This window comes from Trachemys scripta, chromosome 17, assembly GCF_013100865.1.
Source record: "Trachemys scripta elegans isolate TJP31775 chromosome 17, CAS_Tse_1.0, whole genome shotgun sequence".
In the NCBI taxonomy this organism is placed as follows: Eukaryota; Metazoa; Chordata; order Testudines; family Emydidae; genus Trachemys; species Trachemys scripta.
Genome location: NC_048314.1, coordinates 6800616 through 6822701, shown reverse-complemented (window position 1 = coordinate 6822701; position 22086 = coordinate 6800616). Strand labels below are relative to the sequence as shown.

At 43.1% G+C, this 22086-nt stretch overlaps 1 protein-coding gene across 1 annotated transcript; it reads right to left on the bottom strand.

The window, feature by feature from the left end:
• Positions 1-534: 534 nt before the first annotated feature.
• On the bottom strand, positions 535-21874 carry LOC117889416 (ficolin-2-like). Its single transcript, XM_034793599.1, has 8 exons — positions 21435-21874; positions 13480-13593; positions 12699-12752; positions 12400-12435; positions 9662-9789; positions 8512-8641; positions 7771-7905; positions 535-1512 (listed from the first exon to the last, which is right to left on the bottom strand). Exons 1-8 carry the CDS (start codon positions 21514-21516, stop codon positions 1265-1267), a joined length of 927 nt encoding a protein of 308 aa, XP_034649490.1. The 5' UTR covers positions 21517-21874; the 3' UTR covers positions 535-1264.
• Positions 21875-22086: the final 212 nt, after the last annotated feature.

Here is a 22086-nt window from a genome sequence, read left to right as displayed (position 1 = left end):
GGGGCCCACAGTGGGAGAAGGACAGAGCCTCCTGCCCCCCCCCCCGAGATAATATGGGGTGGGGAAAGCATGGCGGCCCCACGCTGGGCATAGGAAAAGGGGGAGGTGCTTGACAGAGATGATACGTGGGGCGATCACGTACCCCCCCACTATGGGGGAGGAGCATAGGCGGCAAGTTATATGGGGCCGTGGTGCCCGTGCTCCACCAATATTTAAGCCCAGTGTTTGGGCTTACCATGCTTTGGGGGGCCTCACGCTTCAAGGGGATGTGGGGTCCAGGGCAGCGTAGGGGATTAGCAGGGGGCCTGGTGCCAGCAGCAGTGAGCGACCCAGCCCCAGCCCGCCCCTGTTCCGCTCTGCCCCACCAGCTCCCGACGTCGCTTGGGGGAGGGGGCAGAAGCCGGAAAGAGGTGGGGCAGGGGCTTGGGAGAAGGGTTGGAATGGGGGTGGGGAGGGAGACAGGGCCAGACACATTTCGGCTTTAATGCTATTGTGTGTACAAACAAATCTGAGACGTGGAAATCACTGAGCAGCCTTTGGTTTATTGACAGAGGGGAAGGTTCTCCAGCGGCAGAGGCAGCATCTGAGGGTAACGAGTCACTAACACCACAGGAAGAATTGCACGGCAGCGGTAGGAGCTGTCGTGGTGCTTCTGGGAATGGAATCAAGCGACAGCAGAGCCAGGCAGGAGAGGAGACATAACCTTGACAGAGCTGGCTGACATTTTGCAAACTATGAGCTTTTCTGTGGACAAGCAGCTTTTTAAAAAACATATGAAAATATTCATGAAAATATCATTGATGTGGTTGTAATGTTTTGTTTGGCAGGAAAAAAATCACGCTTTTTTAATGTTTTCAGCAATACTTTTTGAAAATATTCTCATGCCAGGGACCAAATTTTTGTTCTTTATAGAAAGCCAGGATTTTGGTAAATGAGAAAATAAAATAACGTTTTCTGATACTACGTATCAGGGAGAGGAATTAAAAAAAATTAAAAACACAAAAGCAAAACTGGGTTAATTTAGAATCCTTTGAAATGCAAACAACTTAAAAATTCATTTTTTTCCCCACAAAAATATTCTTTTTACCAGCTCTAGTCCTAGTGCACTGCGCTGGGTAAGTGTGTACGCTGATGTCTGCCCCCTCGTGGCTGGTGGATAAAGAAAAGATCTTTATTGTCGTCTGCAGATTAATGTTCATTATGACAGGCCTATAATTGCTATATAAGAGCTAAGTATAATTATTACAATTGCCTCCCTGATTGGCTACACAGGCCTCATTTTCATCTCTGACATCTTGTAGGAGTATTGGTGCCCTTTGCCTGTCAACCAGTTCACCCCATCAGCATAGCTTTCATGGGCTCCTTTCAGGTATAATCCATTCAGGTTGGACATATGACAATTCCCGTACCACCAGCCCCCTTTAAAGACTACAGCACAGTTAATTAGAGACATGTCATTGTCGCGGTCGTGGGTTGTAAACATCATGCCGTTGTGTTCGATTAAAGAATCCCCTGTGGAAACAATTGGGTTTATTTATTACATGTTTTTATAGTCACAAGGTGGATGACATAATCTCCTATTGTTTATTTATTACATTTTTACAGTTCAGTTCCCACAGCCCAGCCTGGTGGTTCTGCAGTGGGGTTACTAACTTTCTCCCTTCACCAGGAAGCAGAACTCTACCTGGGGTCAGGAGAGAGACTGCAATTCTACTTCCAGAGAGGAACATTTTTCACCAGGCCATATTCTGAGTGTATCGCTACACAAGATCAGATAGTATCCGGGGATAGTCTATGCATCTGAAGAGGTGAGGTTTTTACCTACGAAAGCTTATGCCCAAATAAATCTGTTAGTCTTTAAGGTGCCACCAGACTCCTTGTTGTTTTTGAAGATCGGATAGGAAACTCTTCAGCCTGTCATGACTTAAGTCAAAGATCAAAGTCAAAAAGGTGCTAATCAGGCAGGGCCGGCTCTACTGTTTTTACCGTCCCAAGCAGCGCGCCGAATTGCCGCCATGGACAGCAGGGGAAGTCCGTGTGCCGTTAGGGCGGCACACGCGTTTCCACAACAGTGGCAATTCAGAGGCAGCTCCTGTCTTCAGCCGGAAGACAGAAGCTGCCGAATTGCCACCGCGGGCAGCTGAACAAAAACACACCGACTGCCGCCCCTTGCTGATTGCCGCCCCAAGCACCTGCTTGGAATGCTGGTACCCGGAGCTGGCCCTGTAATCAGGGAACTTTTATTCACTGATGATGCTTCCCTCATAGCCCACGATGAAGATCTATTAAGAACTCATGGACCGCCTTTAAAGTATCTGTCAGGCATTTGCTCTCACCATCAGCATCAAGAAAATGGTTGTATTAGGACGGGGGGTCCACAAGATCCTTCAATCACCTTAAATGCCAACCGGCTAGAAGTAGTCCAAAAAGTTCAGCGATTTAGGTTCTACAGTGACCACAAACCTCTCACTGGATGAAGAACTAAATGTTCCCATTGGAAAGGCTGCCACCACCTTCAGCAGACTAACTAAAAGAGCCTGGAACAACTCAAAGTTGACCATCAAGACCAAAATGCTGGTGTACCAAACCTGCTTGTTCAGCACTCTCATGGATGGTGGGGAAACATGGACACCTTATGCTCATCAGGAGAAAAGGTTAAACAGTTTCCACTTATGCTGTTTACGCTGCATACTCAACACTAAATGGCAAGATAAAGTCACCAATGCAGAGGTTCTTCAAAGGGCAAATTTACCAAATATGACAAGCAAAGATGATTGCGCTGGCTGGGCCATGTGAGTATGTTGGAAGACGGACACATACCCAAGGACGCTATATGGGGAGCTATCAGAGGGAACAACAACAACAGGACGTCCCAAGCTTCGCTATAAAGACTCATGCAAACGAGATATGAAGGAATTGGAGTTAATCGTGACCTATGAGGAATCTTGGCAAGTGATCGTAACAAGTGGCACCATCGTCTCCATCAGAGTTTCAAAGTCCATGCCAGAAGCTGGCTCCTACAGCTTGAAGAGAAAAGAGCCTGTAGGAAGCAAGCAGCTCCCAACCAAGATAGATACATTTGCAACAACTGCCAAAGATCGTGCAAATCTGGGATTGGACTATTCAGGCACACGAGACATTGCAAACCATCTACATCATAGGCTGCAATTCCCACCGTCTCTTTTAGATGAAAGGATGCCAAAAAATTATAGTCTGATCTCAGTTACACCACAACAAATCCAGAGTAATTCATTGCCATCAATGTGCTCAGTCCTTGGGTGTCTTGAAATCAGTTTGCACTATCGTGATGATATAATGTGAGCCCAATGTGCTCCTAACCCAATAGCTTAGCCTGGAGCCTGCTGAGGATTCAGGATCATAGAATCACAGAATCAGAGAAATGTCAGGCTGGAAGGGACCTAGAGAAGTCATCAAGTGCAACCCCCTGGGCTGAGGCAGCACCAAGTAAATCTAGACCTCCCCTAACAGGTGTTTGCCCAACCTGTTCTTTAAAACTTGCAGTGATGCGGATTTCACAACCTCTGTTGGAAGCCTATTCCAGAGCTTAACAACCCTTATACTTAGAAATTTAATTCTAATATCTAATCTAGATCTCCTTATCAAAGATTAAGCTGGTCACTTCTTGTCCTACCTTCAGTGAACATATAGAACAATTGATCATAGTCCTCTTTATAGCAGCCCTTAACATATTTGAAGACTCTTACCAAATCCCCCATCCCCCATCCCACCCTCAATCTTCTTTTCTCAAGACTACACCTCACCAGTTTTTTAACTTTTCCGCATAGGTCAGGTTTTCTAAACCTTTTATCATTTTTCATGCTCTCCTCTGAACTCTCTTCAATTTGTCCACATCTTTCCTAAAGTGTGGTGCCTGGAATTGGACATTGTTCTCTGGCTGAGGTCTCACCCGTGCTGAGTAGACAATGAAAATTACCTACTGTTTCTTACATGCCACACTCTTGTAAATACACCCCAGAACGGTATTAGTTTTTTGTGCAACTGCATCACATTGTTGACTCATATTCAATTTGCGATCTACTCTAAACCCCAGTTCTTTTTCAGCAGTACTACCACCAAGCCAGTTATTCCCCATTCTGGAGATGTGCATTTGATTAGTCTTTCTTAAGTGAATCACTTTGCCTTTGTCTTTACTGGATTTCATCTTGTTGAATTCAGACCAGTTCTCCAATTTGCCAAGGTCATTTTGCATTCTAATCCTGTCCTCCAAAGTGCTCACAACCCCTCCCAGTTTGGTGCCATCTGCAGATTTTATAAGCATATGCTCCACTCAATTATCCAACTCATTAATGAAAATATTGACGACTATCGGATCAGGACTGACCCCTGCAGAACTCCATTAGCTACACCCTCCCAGCTTACCATTGATGACTACACTTTGAGCACAGTCTTTCCACCAGTTGTGCACCCGCCCTATAGCAATTGCACCCAGACTGCATTTCCCTAGTTTGCTTATTGAGAATGCCATGTGGGATTTTGTCAAAAGTCTTACTAAAATCAAAATATATCATGTCTACTGCTTTCCCCTTATCCACTAAGCCAATAACCCTGTCAAAGAAGGAAATTAGGTTGGTTTGACATGATTTGTTCATGAGAACTCGATGGTGGATATTGCTAATTAATCCTATTGTCCTCTAGGTGTTTACAAATTGATTGTTTAATAATTTGAGTGAGTATTTTTCCAGATATCAAAGTTAGGCTGACTGGCCTACAGTCCCCCGGGTTCTGTTTGTTACCCTTTTTAAAGATAGGTACTATGTTTTCCCTTCTCCAGTCCTCTGGGACCTCACCCATCCTCGCGGAGTTTGCCAGATAATTATTAATGGTTCTGAGATTGTTTCAGCTAGCTCTTTTAGTCCTTTAGGATGAGTTTCGCCAGGTACTCCTAACTTGAATACATCTACTCAGAGAATTGTTATTAATGGTTCCCAATCCTGCTGGAAAGGCATAACGAGTGCGGTACCGCAGGGGTCTGTTTTGAGACGGGCTCTGTTCAATATCTTCATCAACGACTTAGATATTGGCATAGAAAGTATGCTTATTAAGTTTGCGGATGATACCAAACTGGGAGGGATTGCAACTGCTTTGGAGGACAGGGTCATAATTCAAAATGATCTGGACAAATTGGAGAAATGGTCTGAGTTAAACAGGATGAAGTTTAACAAAGACAAATGCAAAGTGCTCCACTTAGGAAGGAAAAATCAGTTTCACACATACAGAATGGGAAGAGACTGTCTAGGAAGGAGTACGGCAAAAAGAGATCTAGGGGTTATAGTGGACCACAAGCTAAATATGAGTCAACAGTGTGATGCTGTTGCAAAAAAAGCAAACACGATTCTGGGATGTATTAACAAGTGTGTTGTGAGCAAGACACGAGAAGTCATTCTTCCGCTCTACTCTGCTCTGGTTAGGCCTCAGCTGGAGTATTGTGTCCAGTTCTGGGCACCGCATTTTAAAAAAGATGTGGAAAAATTGGAAAGGGTCCATAGATGAGCAACAAGAATGATTAAAGGTCTTGAGAACATGACCTATGAAGGAAGGCTGAAAGAATTGGGTTTGTTTAGTTTGGAAAAGAGAAGACTGAGAGGGGACATGATAGCAGTTTTCAGGTATTTAAAAGGGTGTCATAAGGAGGAGGGAGAAAACTTGTTCACCTTAGCCTCTAAGGATAGAACAAGAAGCAATGGGTTTAAACTGCAGCAAGGGAGGTCTAGGTTGGACATTAGGAAAAAGTTCCTAACTGTCAGGGTGGATAAACACTGGAATAAATTGCCTAGGGAGGTTGTGGAATCTCCATCTCTGGAGATATTTAAGAGTAGGTTAGATAAATGTCTATCAGGGATGGTCTAGACAGTATTTGGTCCTGCCATGCGGGCAGGGGACTGGACTCGATGACCTCTCGAGGTCCCTTCCAGTCCTAGAATCTATGAATCTATTAATAAAACTTATCTAAATATTGTATAACCTTCCCCTCCCCCCCATTTGGGCTTGCATTCCTTCCCCCTGGTTGTTAACAGTGTGTTGAGTATGTCATCACCAGTAACCTTTTTAGTGAAGATTGAAACACACTAGCCACGAAACACCTCAACCTTCTTGATGTCATCAGTTACCTCATCATTCCTGTTAAGTAAGGAACTACACTTTCTTTTATCTTTCTCTTGCTGCTAATATATGTAAAGAACCTCTTCTTATGGCTTTTTCTGTTCCTTCCTAGGTGTGACTTATTTTGTGCCTTAATCTTTTTGATTTTGTCCCTACATGGGTATACTACTCTTTTGTATTTCTCCTTGGCACTCTGTCCTTCCTTTCCTTAGAATAAAGAAATCTGTGATTAACACGGCTACCCCCTGATACTTCACCCAAATTGTCTTCCGCCTTCAGATTCACTCTCAATTCCTCCTTGTTGGTCAGAATTAAGTCTAAAATGGCTGGTCCCCCGGGTTACTTCCTCCACAAAATGGTGTCCCCAATACATTCCAGGGACTTATCAGAAGTTTTGGGTTTTTCTTTATTACTTTTCCAACAAATATCTGGGTAGTTAAAATCCCTCATTACTATAGTACACCCGTACCAAGAGGTCATTTCTATTTATTATCCTTTTTTTCTTTACCCAGAGACTGTCAGTTGGTCTGCCTCGCGCCTCCTCCTGGAGCAGAGAACAAGTGTATATATTCAGGCTATATAATTCAATGCCTCCTCCCTTTTTACCTTGCCTGTCCCTCCTAAACAAGCTGTACCCCACTATACCAATATTCCACTAATGAGACTCATCCCACCAAGTTTCTGTGATGCCACTTCAGTAGTAAATTTACTATTGTACTAATCCTATTGTACTAATCCTTCCAGTTCTTCCTGTTTATTCCCCATCCGCCTTGCATTTATATAGAGGTATCTGAGATTTTGAGTATATGCCTCTACTGGTTACTCTCTTCTTCCTCCTCTGATCCTTCATGTCACCTCCCCCAAAAAATCTGGCCCTCTGTTAAGGTGGCCCTTTTTTATGCTTGGCTGTTGGCTTTTGTCCCCTGCCCCTTTTAAACCTAGTTAAAAGCCCTTCTCCCTAGTTGGCTTGTGGGTGGGCCTAAGCAATCCTGCGGTGATGTGTAGAGGACTCTGCATGGCACAACATATTTCTCTCTCTGGTCTGCGGGGGTCTGGATGTATAGTTTGCATAAAATGGGGCATATCTAACCACCCAATGACTTGTACCAATCCTGGTGTGCCTACTTAGTTTAATTGATATTAGTATGGGGCATTAAGGTCTAATTTAGAAAGCAAAGAGCAATCCCTGTGCCTAGGGATAGCTCAGTGGTTTGAGCATTGGCTTCCTAAAACCAAGATTCTGAGTTCAATCCTTGAGGGGGCCATTTAGGAATCTGGGGAAGAAAAAAAAACTGTCAGGGACAGTACTTGGTCCTGCTATTAAAGGCAGGGGAGTGGAGTTGATAGCCTTTCAAGGTCCCTTCCAGCTTTATGAGATAGGTATATATTCATTATTCTGCTTTCAGTCCTTCACTAGGCTGGATATCCATATTATACTGTATGTTTTGTTTTCACTAAACCTTGGGTTTCTCCTTTAATAGTTCACCAGGAGAATAACTGATGTTTCCTGACAGACATCACTCCCACCGATTACCTCGCCTTTTGCTTCTGCCATAAAATACTCTACATCACTTTTGCTTTCCATTTTTCCATCTGCCACAGAGGGTAAAGGATGAGCTGAGAATCTACCTGCAGTGCCAGTAACAAAGGGTCCAATGATCAGCGTGTATTTCTCAGTCTCTCCTGCAACTTTGAATGACGAGAAGGTAGCAAATTCATGGTTGTTGTCAAAATCTCTGAGATCGATGCGAAGCTCATTGGGACCTTTAGAAAACAATTTGAAAGCAAAATGTTCAGCACCTTCCATTAGTTTTTATTCCTATTATTGTTTCTATTTATTGCAGAAGCCCCTGAAGACTCTAAACACGAATCAGGCTCCATTATGTTGGGACCATTATGATCATCTAGTTTGAATTGCCTGCATCACACACATCACAGAGTTTCACCCTCTGATTCTTGCATCAAGCCAATATCTTCATATTGACCTTTATCAATTCAATTTCCATCCATCAACCTAACCTCCTTATTAAAAAACTGCTTCATGTTTTGCTTTCCTAAGGTAGTTCGGAATCTATGACCTCATCCAGGTTGTAGCATCCCTTATTGCTGTACTGTGGGCAAACGACCAGAGGACCAAATGCTGCTCCATGAATCATGACTGGAGCCAGACCAACTACCACCGCATTATTGGTTTCAATAGCTTTGTGTGGCAGGACTGGGCTGTAAGGAACAGGAAGGGGTGTCTGGAGCAGAAGGGTTACCTCTACCAATAGTACAACTCTATACCCTGTATCCATGACTAAAATGTGGGAACAAAACTTGGTGGGGAAGGTTGTTGTAAGGAAAAGAATGCATCAGTGATGTCTTTACCAAGGAATGATAACAGATGGATATTGTCGTTCCCCAGCCAGAATTCTGACAGCCGGCTCCCAAAACCTCTTTTGTACGAATTCCAGTCACGGTAAAAATCCACAGAGCCATCCACCCGTCTCTGGAACACCTGCAGGGAAACAGGAGGTTCTTAGCTGGGAAATCCCACATTGATTTCCATCCTACATAGAGGAGGAGGCCAGAAACTCTGAGACTGTAAATCACTGGATGAGATTTAACGTGGTCAGATCTATTTCAGCCTCAGGTGAGTATCGCAGATGGAGGCTTGTCCCACAGGATCATATTAAATCTTGGCAGCAACAGCACTCGATTAAAGGATCACATGGTCCAAAATCTACAGCACTGGACTGGCAATCAGGAGGCCTGGGTTCTATACCCAGTTCTGCCACTTGGGCAAGTCACATCCCCTCTGCTTTCCGTGTGGCCCTTTGTCTGCCTTGTCTATGGAGAGAGTGAGCTGTAAAGGACAGGGGCTGTCTCTCAGTGGGCGTGTTCAGCACCCAGCGCAATGGGACCCTGATCATCATCAGATTCTCTAGGCACGAGTGGGATATAAATAAGCAGAATAATAAATTGGAAGGTTTAAATGTGAGGTACATACAGGGTTCAAACCCCTCATCTCCTCAGCTCCCTCGAACACTCTCTCCTCTCACACTCAGGGGCTGCCTGAGCGACAGAGCAGCTGAGGCACCAGGCCTGTGACAGAAGGGGAAGGAAGAAGGAATTCTGGTTCCAGAGTCTGGGCAGCTATTGAGGAGGCTGTGAGAGCCGGGCAGAGAATAGCCAGGAGAAGGGAAACCTGGTTAACTGTGTCAGACCAGTGACAAATGTCCCCTCAGACCGGGGCTTTTAGATTCTAAAACTCCGGGTTCCCTCCCTGGAACCCATTGTGTTCACAACCAAGTTATCTCCACAACCAAGGATTAGGGAGGATTAGAAGGGCTCAGGAAGTGTCTGTGTTTTTTATTTCAGCTAACCATGGTGAGCTAACAGCTTCAGAGCTTCTGTCCTCTTGCTTTTCTCCTAGCTACAACCCACTGCGTAAGAGCCACCTCCCATTTTGGGGACAGAAAACTGTTTGTTTTTCAAGAAAAAATGTCCAATGAGCTTTATTATGCTCGGTTCTTACAATCCATCCTCCACCATCTGTGTCCATGTCACACAGCACAGTCATGGCGTTACAGTCACTGGGGTAGATGGTGTACCAGCCGCTCATGATTTTCCCTTTAGCTAACAGCTCCTTGCAGTTCTTTGCTCCTGGTTGAAAGAGGAATTGAAATATGTAAACTGGTTGTATAACTCTCCTTGGAGCAGAGATTCATAGGCTGCTTTATGTTGCACTGAGGGGCAAATCAATTGCAGAATCAGGTGACTAGAAAACCATCTTTGAGCCCCACTGCAGTGTTTGGGAATTGGGTAGTATCCCTTTAAATAGTTTGCGGTCCCTCTGTGTTCTATCTTTGGAAACCTACCACAGCAACAGCTGTACCCATCTAGGCTTTTCATGCTTTCTGTAGTTAGCAAACCAAATTATTTAGACTCCAATGTGCCAGTGTGGTTTGTTTGCAAGAGAAAAAGACAACCACCTGCCCAACCCCCTGTGTTCTGTGTGAGACCAGCTCAACCTGAACAGAGGATTGGCTCAAAGCATCTTGGAAACTCATGGAAACTGAAATGTGCACGAAGATTTGTACTGCAAAGTTCCTATTCACCATTTTGAAATCTCTCTGTGAGTCAGAAGGGCTTCCAGTCATTATGTGACTTGGGTGAGCACTCACCCCGAAAAAATATCAGATACTCACAGGAATACTCACATCAAACAGTTTCCAAGCAAACCCATCGGCTGAAAGAGAAAGATTCACCTGCCAATTGCTAACAGCAAACACCTTCATTTTAAAAGATCAAAGTCTCTTTGCGGATCGTTTGAGAACAGCAAATGGGGTAAATCACAGATGTCTTTTTTTGCAATTTGTCTATCTCTAATAGGTTTTCATGTTTGGGTCTCTGGATAGAATGAGATGACATTTAGTGGTCATAAGAAACTCTCACCTTTCTTACACTGTATGTCTTCCAGGTCTTCCTCCACTGGTCATGAAAAGAAACACAATAGAAAGTGAAATGGAACCAGAAAATATTTTACTGTTGTTTAACCTATGTAATTGGCCAACTGGGATAGCAGCTGGGATAGCAAAGTATTAGTTAAATTGAAACTGCTCTAGACAGGCTTTTAATTGTGAAAAACCAAATGCTAATGGATTCACACACATCTCTGATCTGAACCTTCCAGCCTGAACCATCGAGACGGCTCTCATTATGTAGCCAAAACTATTTTGTAGCCCCCTCATGAGGCTCCTACTTGCAGGGCTAAGAATTGGTCCTTAATAGACTACATTAATTGCTGGTCAGTACACAGGAGCAATGCCCACCAAGTCAGGGCAGTGGCATATGCTTACACTAGCTGTGAATTTGACTCTATTAAAAAAATAAAAATCCAAGTGACAATGGGAGAATATCAGTTAAATAAAGTACTAGTAGAAAAAGGGTCATTCCTCTAACGGGACATATAAATGGATCCATTTCTTGTGATTCATACTCCCCACTCCCAGTATGTATGAAATATAAGGAGGGGTAGGAGAAAGAAGCCTTCTCTAGGATACACATCCAGATCTACAGATTTCACTTACATTTCTACTATTTTCTCTCATACCAAAGGTCATCTGGCTAGCGTTGTTCTGGACATTACAACACATGGATGGCCACCTGATTTTGTAGGTGGGGCTACTTCTTACAGGAAGATTAATATAGATATTGTGGACACGGTAACTATTCAAGAAGCTTTTTAAGCCACTTCATTGTTAGTGCTGCAGAAATAAAACTGAAATGATGTGCTCAGTAGAAAGGAGAGTGCTGAGGGTCTCACCAACAGTTCCAGGGGCTCCCGTAGCTCCCAGGGCTCCTTTATCTCCTAAAAAAAGAACTCAGAATAAAATCCTGGTCTAGCCTGGAGGTCACCTACCTAATTCAACATCTCACTACAACAATCGTTTGGGTTTACTTGTGTGAAGGGGCTAGATCAAGGCCTATGCACCACCTACACTTTGCATAATCTATTCAAGTTGGCGTTTTGTGGGACTTAAGTATGTTGCCAAACCTCATGATTTTGTCATGAGTCTCATGATAATTACTGTTTTCCCTAAAGCCCAAGCTTCTGGGGTCAAGTGGATATGACATAATTACAGCCATCAGCCTCAAAAAAAATGTAAGTCTCTAACCATCAAAGCTATGGTGAAAGCTTCAAAATGTGACCCCAGTGCACCCTAAATACTCAAAAAGGCAAATGAAAAGTACACCAAATCTATTATTTTTACATAATCTCATGATTCTAAAACCAGTCTCCTGATTTTGATGAACCTGATTTAAATTTTTCAAAGATTTGCGGTTGGCAGTACTGCATTTATCTTATCTTGTCTTCTGCATTGGCTGAAATGAAATAGGCTTAGGCTACGTCTACACGGCAGTTGAAATCTATTTCCTGTGGCTGCATAGGACCTCATGACATATCAGACATTATAATTAGAGCTGGGTGAAATTTTTTCAGCTAATATTTTATTCACAATTTAGAAATGTTCCAACTCCTCATTTCAGAACAACGTTTTGTTTTGTCATTTGGCTATTAAACAAAAACGGGACACTTCTTGTTTAACTGGAACCAATTTCATTTCAGCTTTTTGTTTGGCAAGAAGCTGGAAGGAAAAATTGTACAATGAAACGGGGGGGAGGATTGTTGCTCCCAATTCCTTTACCACCATGAATAGCACCAAAAAGTGCCCTGCTCTGCAGTGAGAAGAATCATCTGAGGTCTCTCACCTTTCTGTCCAGTGGGGCCAGCAGGACCTCTTTCTCCTGATTGAACAAAAAATAAGATAGGAAAGACTGATCAGAGATACCGAGATCTTGACAGTGGATCAGAACTGAAGTTCTGTTGCAATAATAAACCCTTTCTTATCAAATATAGAGTGAAGGGAAGTTATGGTGGTTTTTCAAGCCCAGATATTATAGGATTTGGTGTTTTATAACTAGCTCTAATTGATATTTGATTAAAAACATATTTCCTATTCTTAGGTCACCTGTAGGAAAACACAGTTCTCTGCCCTTTGTTACGTTACCTTTTGGGCCAGCTTTCCCCGCCTTTCCAGGGATCCCCTGAGGTCCCCGTTGTCCTGCAAACACAGAAAACTGACTGAATAGTTTATAAGGTAGAGTAAATACTGAGTACATAATCCCCACCCACCACCCCAACCTGGAATTACAATAACCCATCTCAAATTCAAAATTCAAATAATGTATCTGCATCTGGCTCGCTGACTCCCTGATCTCACATCAGGATCCCCTAGCATGGACTCTTGCATGGAGGCCCATTGAAGTCAAAGGGACAAGCACCTCTTGCTGCCAGGTGAGAACCAAAGCTGGTAAACAACCATTTTATACATGCTAACATTAAAAATGTCATGGCTCGTGATAATAATCATGATTTACTCTTCTCTAGCCCCTCTCATCCAAACTTCTCAAAGCACTTTACACAGATCAATGAAATGTGCCTCAGATAATCTCTGGGAGGTAAAGGACCATTATAGCCATTATACAGAGAAGAAAACTGAGGCTCCAAGAGAGTGATTTGACTAAGGTCACACAGCGAGCCAGTGACAGAGATGGGGAAAGAACCAGGACTTGGTTGCCAGTCTGACAACCCAAAGGGAATGGACAATATTTCAGAGCTTGGTTATTCTGAAGCTCCAATCACTTGCCACAGGATATGGAAGATGCCATGTGAGTTTCCTCATATCAATGTTGAGGGGAATCTCCAAAGTCTGAGCATATTACAAAAGTAATTCCCATTTACATCAGCACCAGCCATCCCTGATTACCTTTCAGTGTCTGGGAACGTACCTCGCATTCCTGCATTTCCTGGGTCTCCTCTGGGCCCTGTGACACCTGGAATTCCAGGGCAGCCTTGGAGAATGGAGAGTCTATCGGTACTGTTGAAACCCACTAAGCTCACCTCTGGGGAAAGAAATGATCCATAATCAATGATTGTTGGATTCTCAGGATCTGAACCATTCTGCAGAGATCCAGAGGGATATACCCAGCAAACGAAAGCCTAGATAGTTCCTTGGTTTTCTTTTCTCTATTAGTGATAAATCCAACATTTTCTTCAGTTTTATGCATTTCAGAGACAATGCCCTCATATGAAAAGTTGGGGGTTATTACAATTAGTCTTTGTTTTAAATTATTGTGAAAACAAAAGTTATTAAATATTTGTATTTAAAAGAAATCACTTCAGAGTTCATTTTGATGTACACATCCCTCTGCAGTGTTTGCAACCCGACCTTTGCTGCTTGTCTCAGTTCATGAGAATCTTTTAACGAAATTAACTAAAGAGAAAGAAAAGTGGAATGAAATGCAGAGGAGAAAAACAGCTGCCATTCAGTGAAGAAATTGTGCAAAAGTAAAATAATTTTAAAAATAGTTGCTCTTAGAAGCTCAGGTAATACATTTTAAAGAACTAAATATGTTTTTAACCTAACAGTTCCCTCTCTATATTAGACAGATTGTGAGATTTAAATTTTTTTATAGGGACATCAGTGGAGAAAAATAGGGACACACCTGTCAACTCCATTGAGCTCTATTGATGTGGAAATTTTTGAGGTGAACAAAACGTGGGTGGACATGGTTAATATTACCTGTGACACAGGAACTCTGCCTCCAAATATGGAACATTTGGGCATAAATTGTACATAGCAAATGATTTTCAAAATGATCATGAATGTAAGGAGATGAAATGAGAAAGCAATACTGCTCTGAAATAATACATTAATTTATGCATAAGATGGCAAAACCTGTATTCAATCCTTATTTAGGAAATGACCCATTTGCCTGAATGATGTCTGCACAAATTTGACTAAATCTTGCATAAGGATTCCAGGATTTCATGATGAACTAAAATAAACCTTCAAATGCTGCTGGATTCTCAACCCAAAGCGCAGAAATGAATGTGCTGACGTGGAAAGAGTTGTATAGTGGATTTGTGGTGATAGATACACAACAGTTGCGATTTTACAAATAATCATCTTAATCTGGTAAATGTGAATTTTAAAAAGCAGAGGGATCTGAAATCATAGGCTCACTCTGAGCTTTGAAGATTGAGATTTTATTTTCCAGAATTTAGGTCATCTGCCTGTGTGGGTCGGTCAGTCGCCAGATTGGAAATGCTTTGGCCCCAATATGCAAAGGAGATGGGAGCTTTAGACGGAGAGATTCCAGCNGCTCACCTACTCACCCCTCACCTACTCAACCCCCGCTGCCCACCGCTGGCATTTTCACACCACCCCCCACTCACCTACTCAACCCCCGCTGCCCGCCGCTGGCCTTTTCACTCCGCAGCTCACCTACTCATCCCTCCTGCCGCAGGTCCCTCTGGCTCCTAGGATCAGGGGCAACCGAGGGGTCTCCACATGCTGCGCCCACCACAAGCGCGAGCTCCGTCGCTCCCATTGGCTGAGAAAAGCACCAATGGGAGCTGCCGGAACCGCGGAGCAGGGCTTGCAGGTGCCGGCAGCATGCAAAGAGCCCTCCACCCTACCCCAACCCGACCCGACCCTAAGAGCCGGGGGGTGAGGTGGGGAATCCCGGTGGTGCTTACCTGGGATGGGTCCCGGGAAGCATCCGGCAGGTCCCTCTGGTTCCTAGGGTAGGGTAGGGTCGGGTCGGGAGTGGGGGCGGAGGGCTCTCTGCCCGCTGCCAGCACCTGCAAGCCCCGCCCCCACAGCGCTGATTGGGCAGGAGGGAGCTGGTGAAGCACGCGGAGACCCCCTCTGCCTCTGCGCCTCGGGGCCACCCACACTGCAGGTACCTGCTGGTGGGCGGGCGCCGGGAGCTGCCCCAGAAAGTGCCGCCAGCCCCAGGACTTAGGATTACCATGCGTCCGTATTTTCCCAGACATTTTTAGATATTTAAAAATTCCTCCCGGACGGCGATTTAAGAACTAAAAAGCCAGACACGTCCGGGGAAATACAGACCTATGGTAACCCTAATGGAACCAGAAAATATTTTACTGTCTTTTAAACTATGTAATTGGCCAACTGGGATAGCAGCTGGGATAGAAAAGTATTAGTTAAATTGAAACTGCTCTAGACAGGCTTTTAATTGTGAAAAACCAAATGCTAATGGATTCACACACATCTCTGATCTGAACCTTCCAGCCTGAACCATTGAGACGGCTCTCATTATGTAGCCAAAACTATTTTGTAACCCTCTCATGAGATTCCTACTTCCAGGGCTAAGAATTGGTCCTTCGTAGATGAAATTAATTGCTGGTCAGTAACTAGAAGCAATGCCCACCAAGTCAGGGGAGTTGCATATGCTTACAGTAGCTGTGAATTTGACTCCATATTTATTTAGTTTTAATTCCAAGTGACAATGGGAGAATATCAGTTAAATAAACTACTGGTAAAAAAAGGGTCTTTCCTCTAACGGGATATATAAATGGATCCATTTCTTGTGATTCATACTCCCCACTCCCAGTATGTATGAAATATAAGGAGGAGTCGGAGAAAGAAGCCTTCTCTAGGATACACATCCAGATCTACGGATTTCACTTACATTTCTACTATTTTCTCTCATACCAAAGGTCATCTGGCTAGCGTTGTTCTGGACATTACAACACATGGATGGCCACCTGTTTTTGTAGGTGGGGCTATTTCTTACAGGAGGATTAATATAGATATTGTGGACACGGTAACTATTGTGGACACGGTAAGTATTCAAGAAGCTTTTTAAGCCACTTCATTGTTAGTGCTGCAGAAATAAAACTGAAATGATGTGCTCAGTATAAAGGAGAGTGCTGAGGGTCTCACCAACAGTTCCAGGGGCTCCCTTAGCTCCCAGGGCTCCTTTATCTCCTAAAAAAAGAACTCAGAATAAAATCCTGGTCTAGCCTGGAGGTCACCTACCTAATTCAACATCTCACTACAACAATCGTTTGGGTTTACTTGTGTGGAGGGGCTAGATGAAGGCCTATGCACCACCTACACTTTGCATAATCTATTCAAGTTGGCATTTTGTGGGACTTAAGTATGTTGCCAAATCTCATGATTTTGTCATGAGTCTCATGATAATTACTGTTTTCCCCAAAGCCCAAGCTTCTGGGGTCAAGTGGATATGACATAATTACAGCCATCAGCCTAAAAAAAAGGTAAGTCTCTAACCATCAAAGCTATGGTGAAAGCTTCAAAATGTGACCCCAGTGCACCCTAAATACTCAAAAAGGCAAATGAAAAGTACACCAAATCTATTATTTTTACATAATCTCATGATTCTAAAACCAGTCTCCTGATTTTGATGAACCTGATTTAAATTTTTCAAAGATTTGCGGTTGGCAGTACTGCATTTAGACTAAGGTCACACAGCGAGCCAGTGACAGAGACGGGGAAAGAACCAGAGGACTTGGTGGCCAATCTGACAACACAAAGGGAACGGACAATATTTCAGAGCTTGGTTATTCTGAAGCTTCAATCCCTTGCCACAGGATATGGGAGATGCCATGTGAGTTTCCTCATATCAGGGTTGAGGGGAATTTCTAAAGTCTGAGCATATTGCAAAAGTAATTCCCATTTACATCAGCACGTATCCCTGATTCCCATTCAGTGTCTGGGAACGTACCTCGCGTTCCTGCATTTCCTGGGTCTCCTCTGGTCCCTGTGGCACCTTGAATTCCAGAGCAGCCTTGGAGCATGGAGAGTTGATCAGTACTGTTGAAACCAACTAAGCTCACCTCTGGGGAAAGAAATGATCCATAATCAATGATTGTTAGGTTCTCAGGATCTGAAACATTCTGCAGAAATCCAGAGGGATAAACCCAGCAAAGAAAGCCTAGATAGTTCCTTGGTTTTCTTTTCTCTATTAGTGATAAATCCAACATTTTCTTCAGTTTTATGCATTTCAGAGACAATGCCCTCATATGAAAAGTTGGGGGTTATTACAATTAGTCTTTGTTTTAAGTTATTGTGAAAACAAAAGTTATTAAATATTTGTATTTAAAAGAAATCACTTCAAAGTTCATTTTGATGTACACATCCCTCTGCAGTGTTTGCAACCCGACCTTTGCAGCTTGTCTCAGTTCATGAGAATCTTTTAACGAAATTAACTAAAGAGAAAGAAAAGCGGAATGAAATGCAGAGGAGAAAAACAGCTGCCATTCAGTGAAGAAATTGTGCAAATGTAAAATAATTTAAAAAATAGTTGCTCTTAGAAGCTCAGGTAATACATTTTAAAGAACTAAATATGTTTTTAACCTAACCGTCCCCTCTCTATATTCGACAGATTGTGAGATTTAAAATTATTTATAGCGACATCAGTGGAGAAAAATAGGGACACACCTGTCAACTCCATTGACAGGGCCGTAGCAACAAAGAACGTGGCCCCCTCCGAACCTATGTCCAGGCGGGACCCCTTACAATGCAGAAACTGGAATGCGGTATTTATTTTATACATTATACAGCGTTCATATTATGTATACATAGGCCTACAGTGTACATGTATTCTGTATTTACGCAAAGCGCTTCTTTTGAGCTTTGTTCTCCGCAAATTGGTTAATCAATGCGTCATAGTCCGGAGATCTGGCAATCTTGTTTTCGATTGAGATAACTGCAAGCGCAGAAAGCCTGTCATCTGTCATGGTTGAGCGCAGGATATTCTTGATCAGTTTCATTCTGCTGAAGCTCCTTTCAGCACCAGCGACAGTAACTGGTGTGATCAGAAGAATTCTGATGCAAATGCAAAGATTCGGATATATCTCCTGAAGGCTGTTCTTGTATATGTACGTTAAAAAATTGTTTGCCGTGACAAGTCCTCTCTCTTTCTTGATGACATAAATAAAACGATTCAATTCCATTATGAGTTCATTGGCATCAATGTCTCCCAGGCTTCAGGCTGTTAGCGTTGTACAGAAATCCAAACAACTTATACCACTCCACAAGTTGGTCAAATCGCGACGAAACAGAAGATATGTCCTCATCAGCGAGAACAAGAAAGAACTGCGATTTGAATTTTTCTTCGGCAGAAAGACGACTCGAATCATCAGCACATTCGTAATCAAACATTCTCTTCTTACGTCGCACCCTGGTTTCTGGAAACACCTGCTCAATACCCATATGCTCTGCTATTTCACGTGCATTTGTGACCACAGAGATATATCCTGTATTTCGATAGTCTTCCAAAAACTTCTTTGTAGCACCGACTTCTGCCTGCAGTACGTCAATTGACACATCTGGTGACTGAATTAATTTGCTGGTTTTATTGACGTGAAATAGTATATCGTACCACGTGTATACAGTCAGAACAAAAGGCCACGTAGTAACATGGTCTAAAAGCGCACCAGCTTCTGTTGCTGTATTGCCATCTTTCTTTTCGAGCGCATATTCTCGCAAAGATGACAAAGCATTGCACAATTCTTCAAGGTGATAACGTAATGTCTTCATAGCATCAATTCTCGACTCCCAACGAGTGTCTGATAACCCTTTGACAGATATTGGCATATGTTCTTGAAGTATATCCCAACGTGAAAGTGAAGAAGAAAAGATAACGTATATTCTGTTAATCAGACCGAAAAAGTCAACGGCATATTTCAATGACTTTGCCGCGTCTGAGATCACAAGATTCCAAGCGTGAGCTCCACATGGTACATACAAGGCACGGTCATTTATTTCTAGCATGCGGGCTTGAACTCCTTTATTCTTTCCTCTCATATTTGCGCCGTTATCATAAGCTTGGCCTCTCATGTCAGCAATGTCTATTCCTAAGTTGTTTGCCTTTTCAAGAAATGCTTCCAATAAGCCCTCGCCAGTTGTATCATGAACATTAAGAAAACCAACAAACACTTCACGAATATTGACACCATCTTCACCGTTGCATTCAACAAAGCGTAACACCACAGACATCTGTTCCTCATGTGACAAGTCGGGAGTACAGTCCAAAATAACTGAATAATATTTTGCTTTTTTAAGCTGCGCGATGTTGGCCTCTTGAATGTTACTGGCAACAAGTTGAATCAGCTCGTTTTGGATCTGTGGACTGAGGAACTGAATATGTGTCTCTGCCTTCTTAATCCTCTGTAAAAGTTCGCTGAGGACAGTATCATACTTTGCAAGCAATTCAAACAGTCCCAAAAAGTTGCCATCGAAGGATCGCCGAGCTTTTCATTACTTCCTCGAAATGCCAAGTTTCTTTCGGACAAGAAAATAACGACATCAACCATGCATTTGACTACATTTCTCCAGAAATCTCTTTCTTTCAGAAAAGCCTGCAATTCGAGTTGGTCAATACATGTATGGTTTACTATGCCTGACCGAAGGTCAAACCATTTCACCATACAGTCTTGATGACCTTTGCCTGTTTCATGCTGCTGAAGACTTTTTCACAGTGCTTTCCAAGCAGATGTTCCATGACGTAGCGGTATGTCGCCAGTGCCAAATAATTTACAACAAAAACAAAAAATGGCATCTTTCTGAACTGAGTACATTAACCATGAATGTCTTATTTTCTCGCCATTTGCCATGGTTCGATAGAAATGAGTACTTGCGAACCTCTGTCTTTCCTCGTTAAATGGAAATTCGTAACTTTCATTCTGCTGCGGTGGGCCACGTGCAACAATGTCACACACTTGCCTGTCCGATATTATAGACGGCCAATCTCCTGGATCATCAGTCAGTGGTTCAGATTCAGATACTTCTTTCCCGGCAGCAGCTGGAATATCTGTCACAGTTTGTTTGGTAGAAAATCTGGCTTCACCTTTGACCTCACTTGAAGCACTTCTGGATACTTCTGGATACGATTTGTGTTGGATTGCAGTACAAAATACGTTGACAACTTTGGAATTTTCTCAAGTTCCTTCTCGGCATCTTTTGCTGCCTTTCATTTACTAGCTCCGCTCTTATACGTTCTCTTAGACATCACAAAGCACGCTTCTGCACTGGAAACGAATCGTTTCAAACGATAAAAAATTAAACAACTAAATTAATAACATTTATCCGCCAACCGCCATTATGAACGCAAATACACATTCTTTGAATGGGTCCAACTAAAATTTGAAACTGACCGACAGACGACTGATGTAGCCAATAGTATTATGATATATCATAATGACTTCACGGTTTTGTCAGTAAAACCGACATGGATTGTGCAATAGCGTCAATAAATGTCACTTACCTAGTTATACCTTACATTTTTTTTGCTACTTTTAGGGGCCCCCATCCTTGCGGGGCCCCCTCCGGTCGGAGGGTACAGAGGGCGCTCGCTACGCCTCTGTCCATTGAGCTCTACTGATGTGGAAATTTTTGAGGAAACAAAATGTGGGTGGACATGGTTAATATTACCTGTGACATAGGAACTCTACCTCCAAATATGGAACATTTGGGCATAAGTTGTACATAACAAATGATTTTCAAAATGATCATGAATGTAAGGAGATGAAACGAGAAAGCAATACTGCTCTGAAATAATACATTAATTTATGCATAAGATGGCAAAACCTGTATTCAATCCTTATTTAGGAAATGACCCATTTCCTTCAAAGAGACCATTTGCCTGAATGACGTCTGCACAAATTTGACTAAATCTTGCATAAGGATCCCAGGATTTCATGATGCAATATAGAGTAATTTCTACAAAGGAATTTTGTACAAAGAAGCTGTCCTTTTTATTATTTAAAAAGCACCATGAGCAGGCAAAGCACTTTCTAGGCATGTAGGACAACAAACATTCCTGAACAGTTCCCAGTTCCCCAGGCTCCAGGTGGGCAAGAACCACGGTATGAAATGCTGTTGGGAACAGGATTGTCTTTCACTCACCTGGGCAGGTGTCCTGAGCCTGACAAACTGCTGCTGCTAGACAGAGTAAAGAGAGGAGGGTTTTCTGGGCAGCTCTTCCCATGGCTAGTGCTGGTCTCTACAACGGCAGCTCCACTTGTCTTCTCACCACCTTCTCCTCCACTTTAGTATGTCAGTCCCTGTAAGCCTTTTATATGCAATAACGAGAGAGCCCAGAGCAAATAAAGCTCTCTGCCTCCGGCATCTCAGCGCCTCCTTCCCACTCTCCACATTCCAGCAGTTTCCACTGAGATGTTTATGCTGCAGCGGTCACAACTGTAGCTGATTAAATGGTCTGATAGGACATGTTCAGTACTGGACTAGCAGCCGTTGCTTCCCCCGCACAGCAAACGCAGTATCGTGCAATGATGATTATTGAACGGAGCCAGTCTGAATCTTTGCTCACAAAGTTAAGTCATGTGAATGTGTCTTCTGAAGTATTAAAACAGGGTGCCAAATGATGAAGCCAAGATGATTTTCTCCATCCCTTCAAAGCCCCCTGTTGGCTTCAGTGGGAACCTTTGGGTGAACAAGGAGAGCAGGATTGGGTGAATTTACTGGCCAACTACTCTTATGATTATTTGTATGACAGTAGCCACAGGAGGCCTCGTGTCAGATAGGACCCCACTGTGCT

Excerpts from the sequence above, each read along its gene's own strand:
- LOC117889416 (XM_034793599.1), bottom strand. The coding sequence starts at position 21,516 with ATGGGAAGAGCTGCCCAGAAAACCCTCCTCTCTTTACTCTGTCTAGCA. Across the intron at positions 8,642-9,661 it reads CAGATGGTGGAGGATGGATT|GTGTTCCAGAGACGGGTGGA; the intron begins GTAAGAACCGAG and ends GTTTCCCTGCAG. Across the intron at positions 7,906-8,511 it reads CCATCTGTTATCATTCCTTG|GTCCCAATGAGCTTCGCATC; the intron begins GTAAAGACATCA and ends TGTTTTCTAAAG.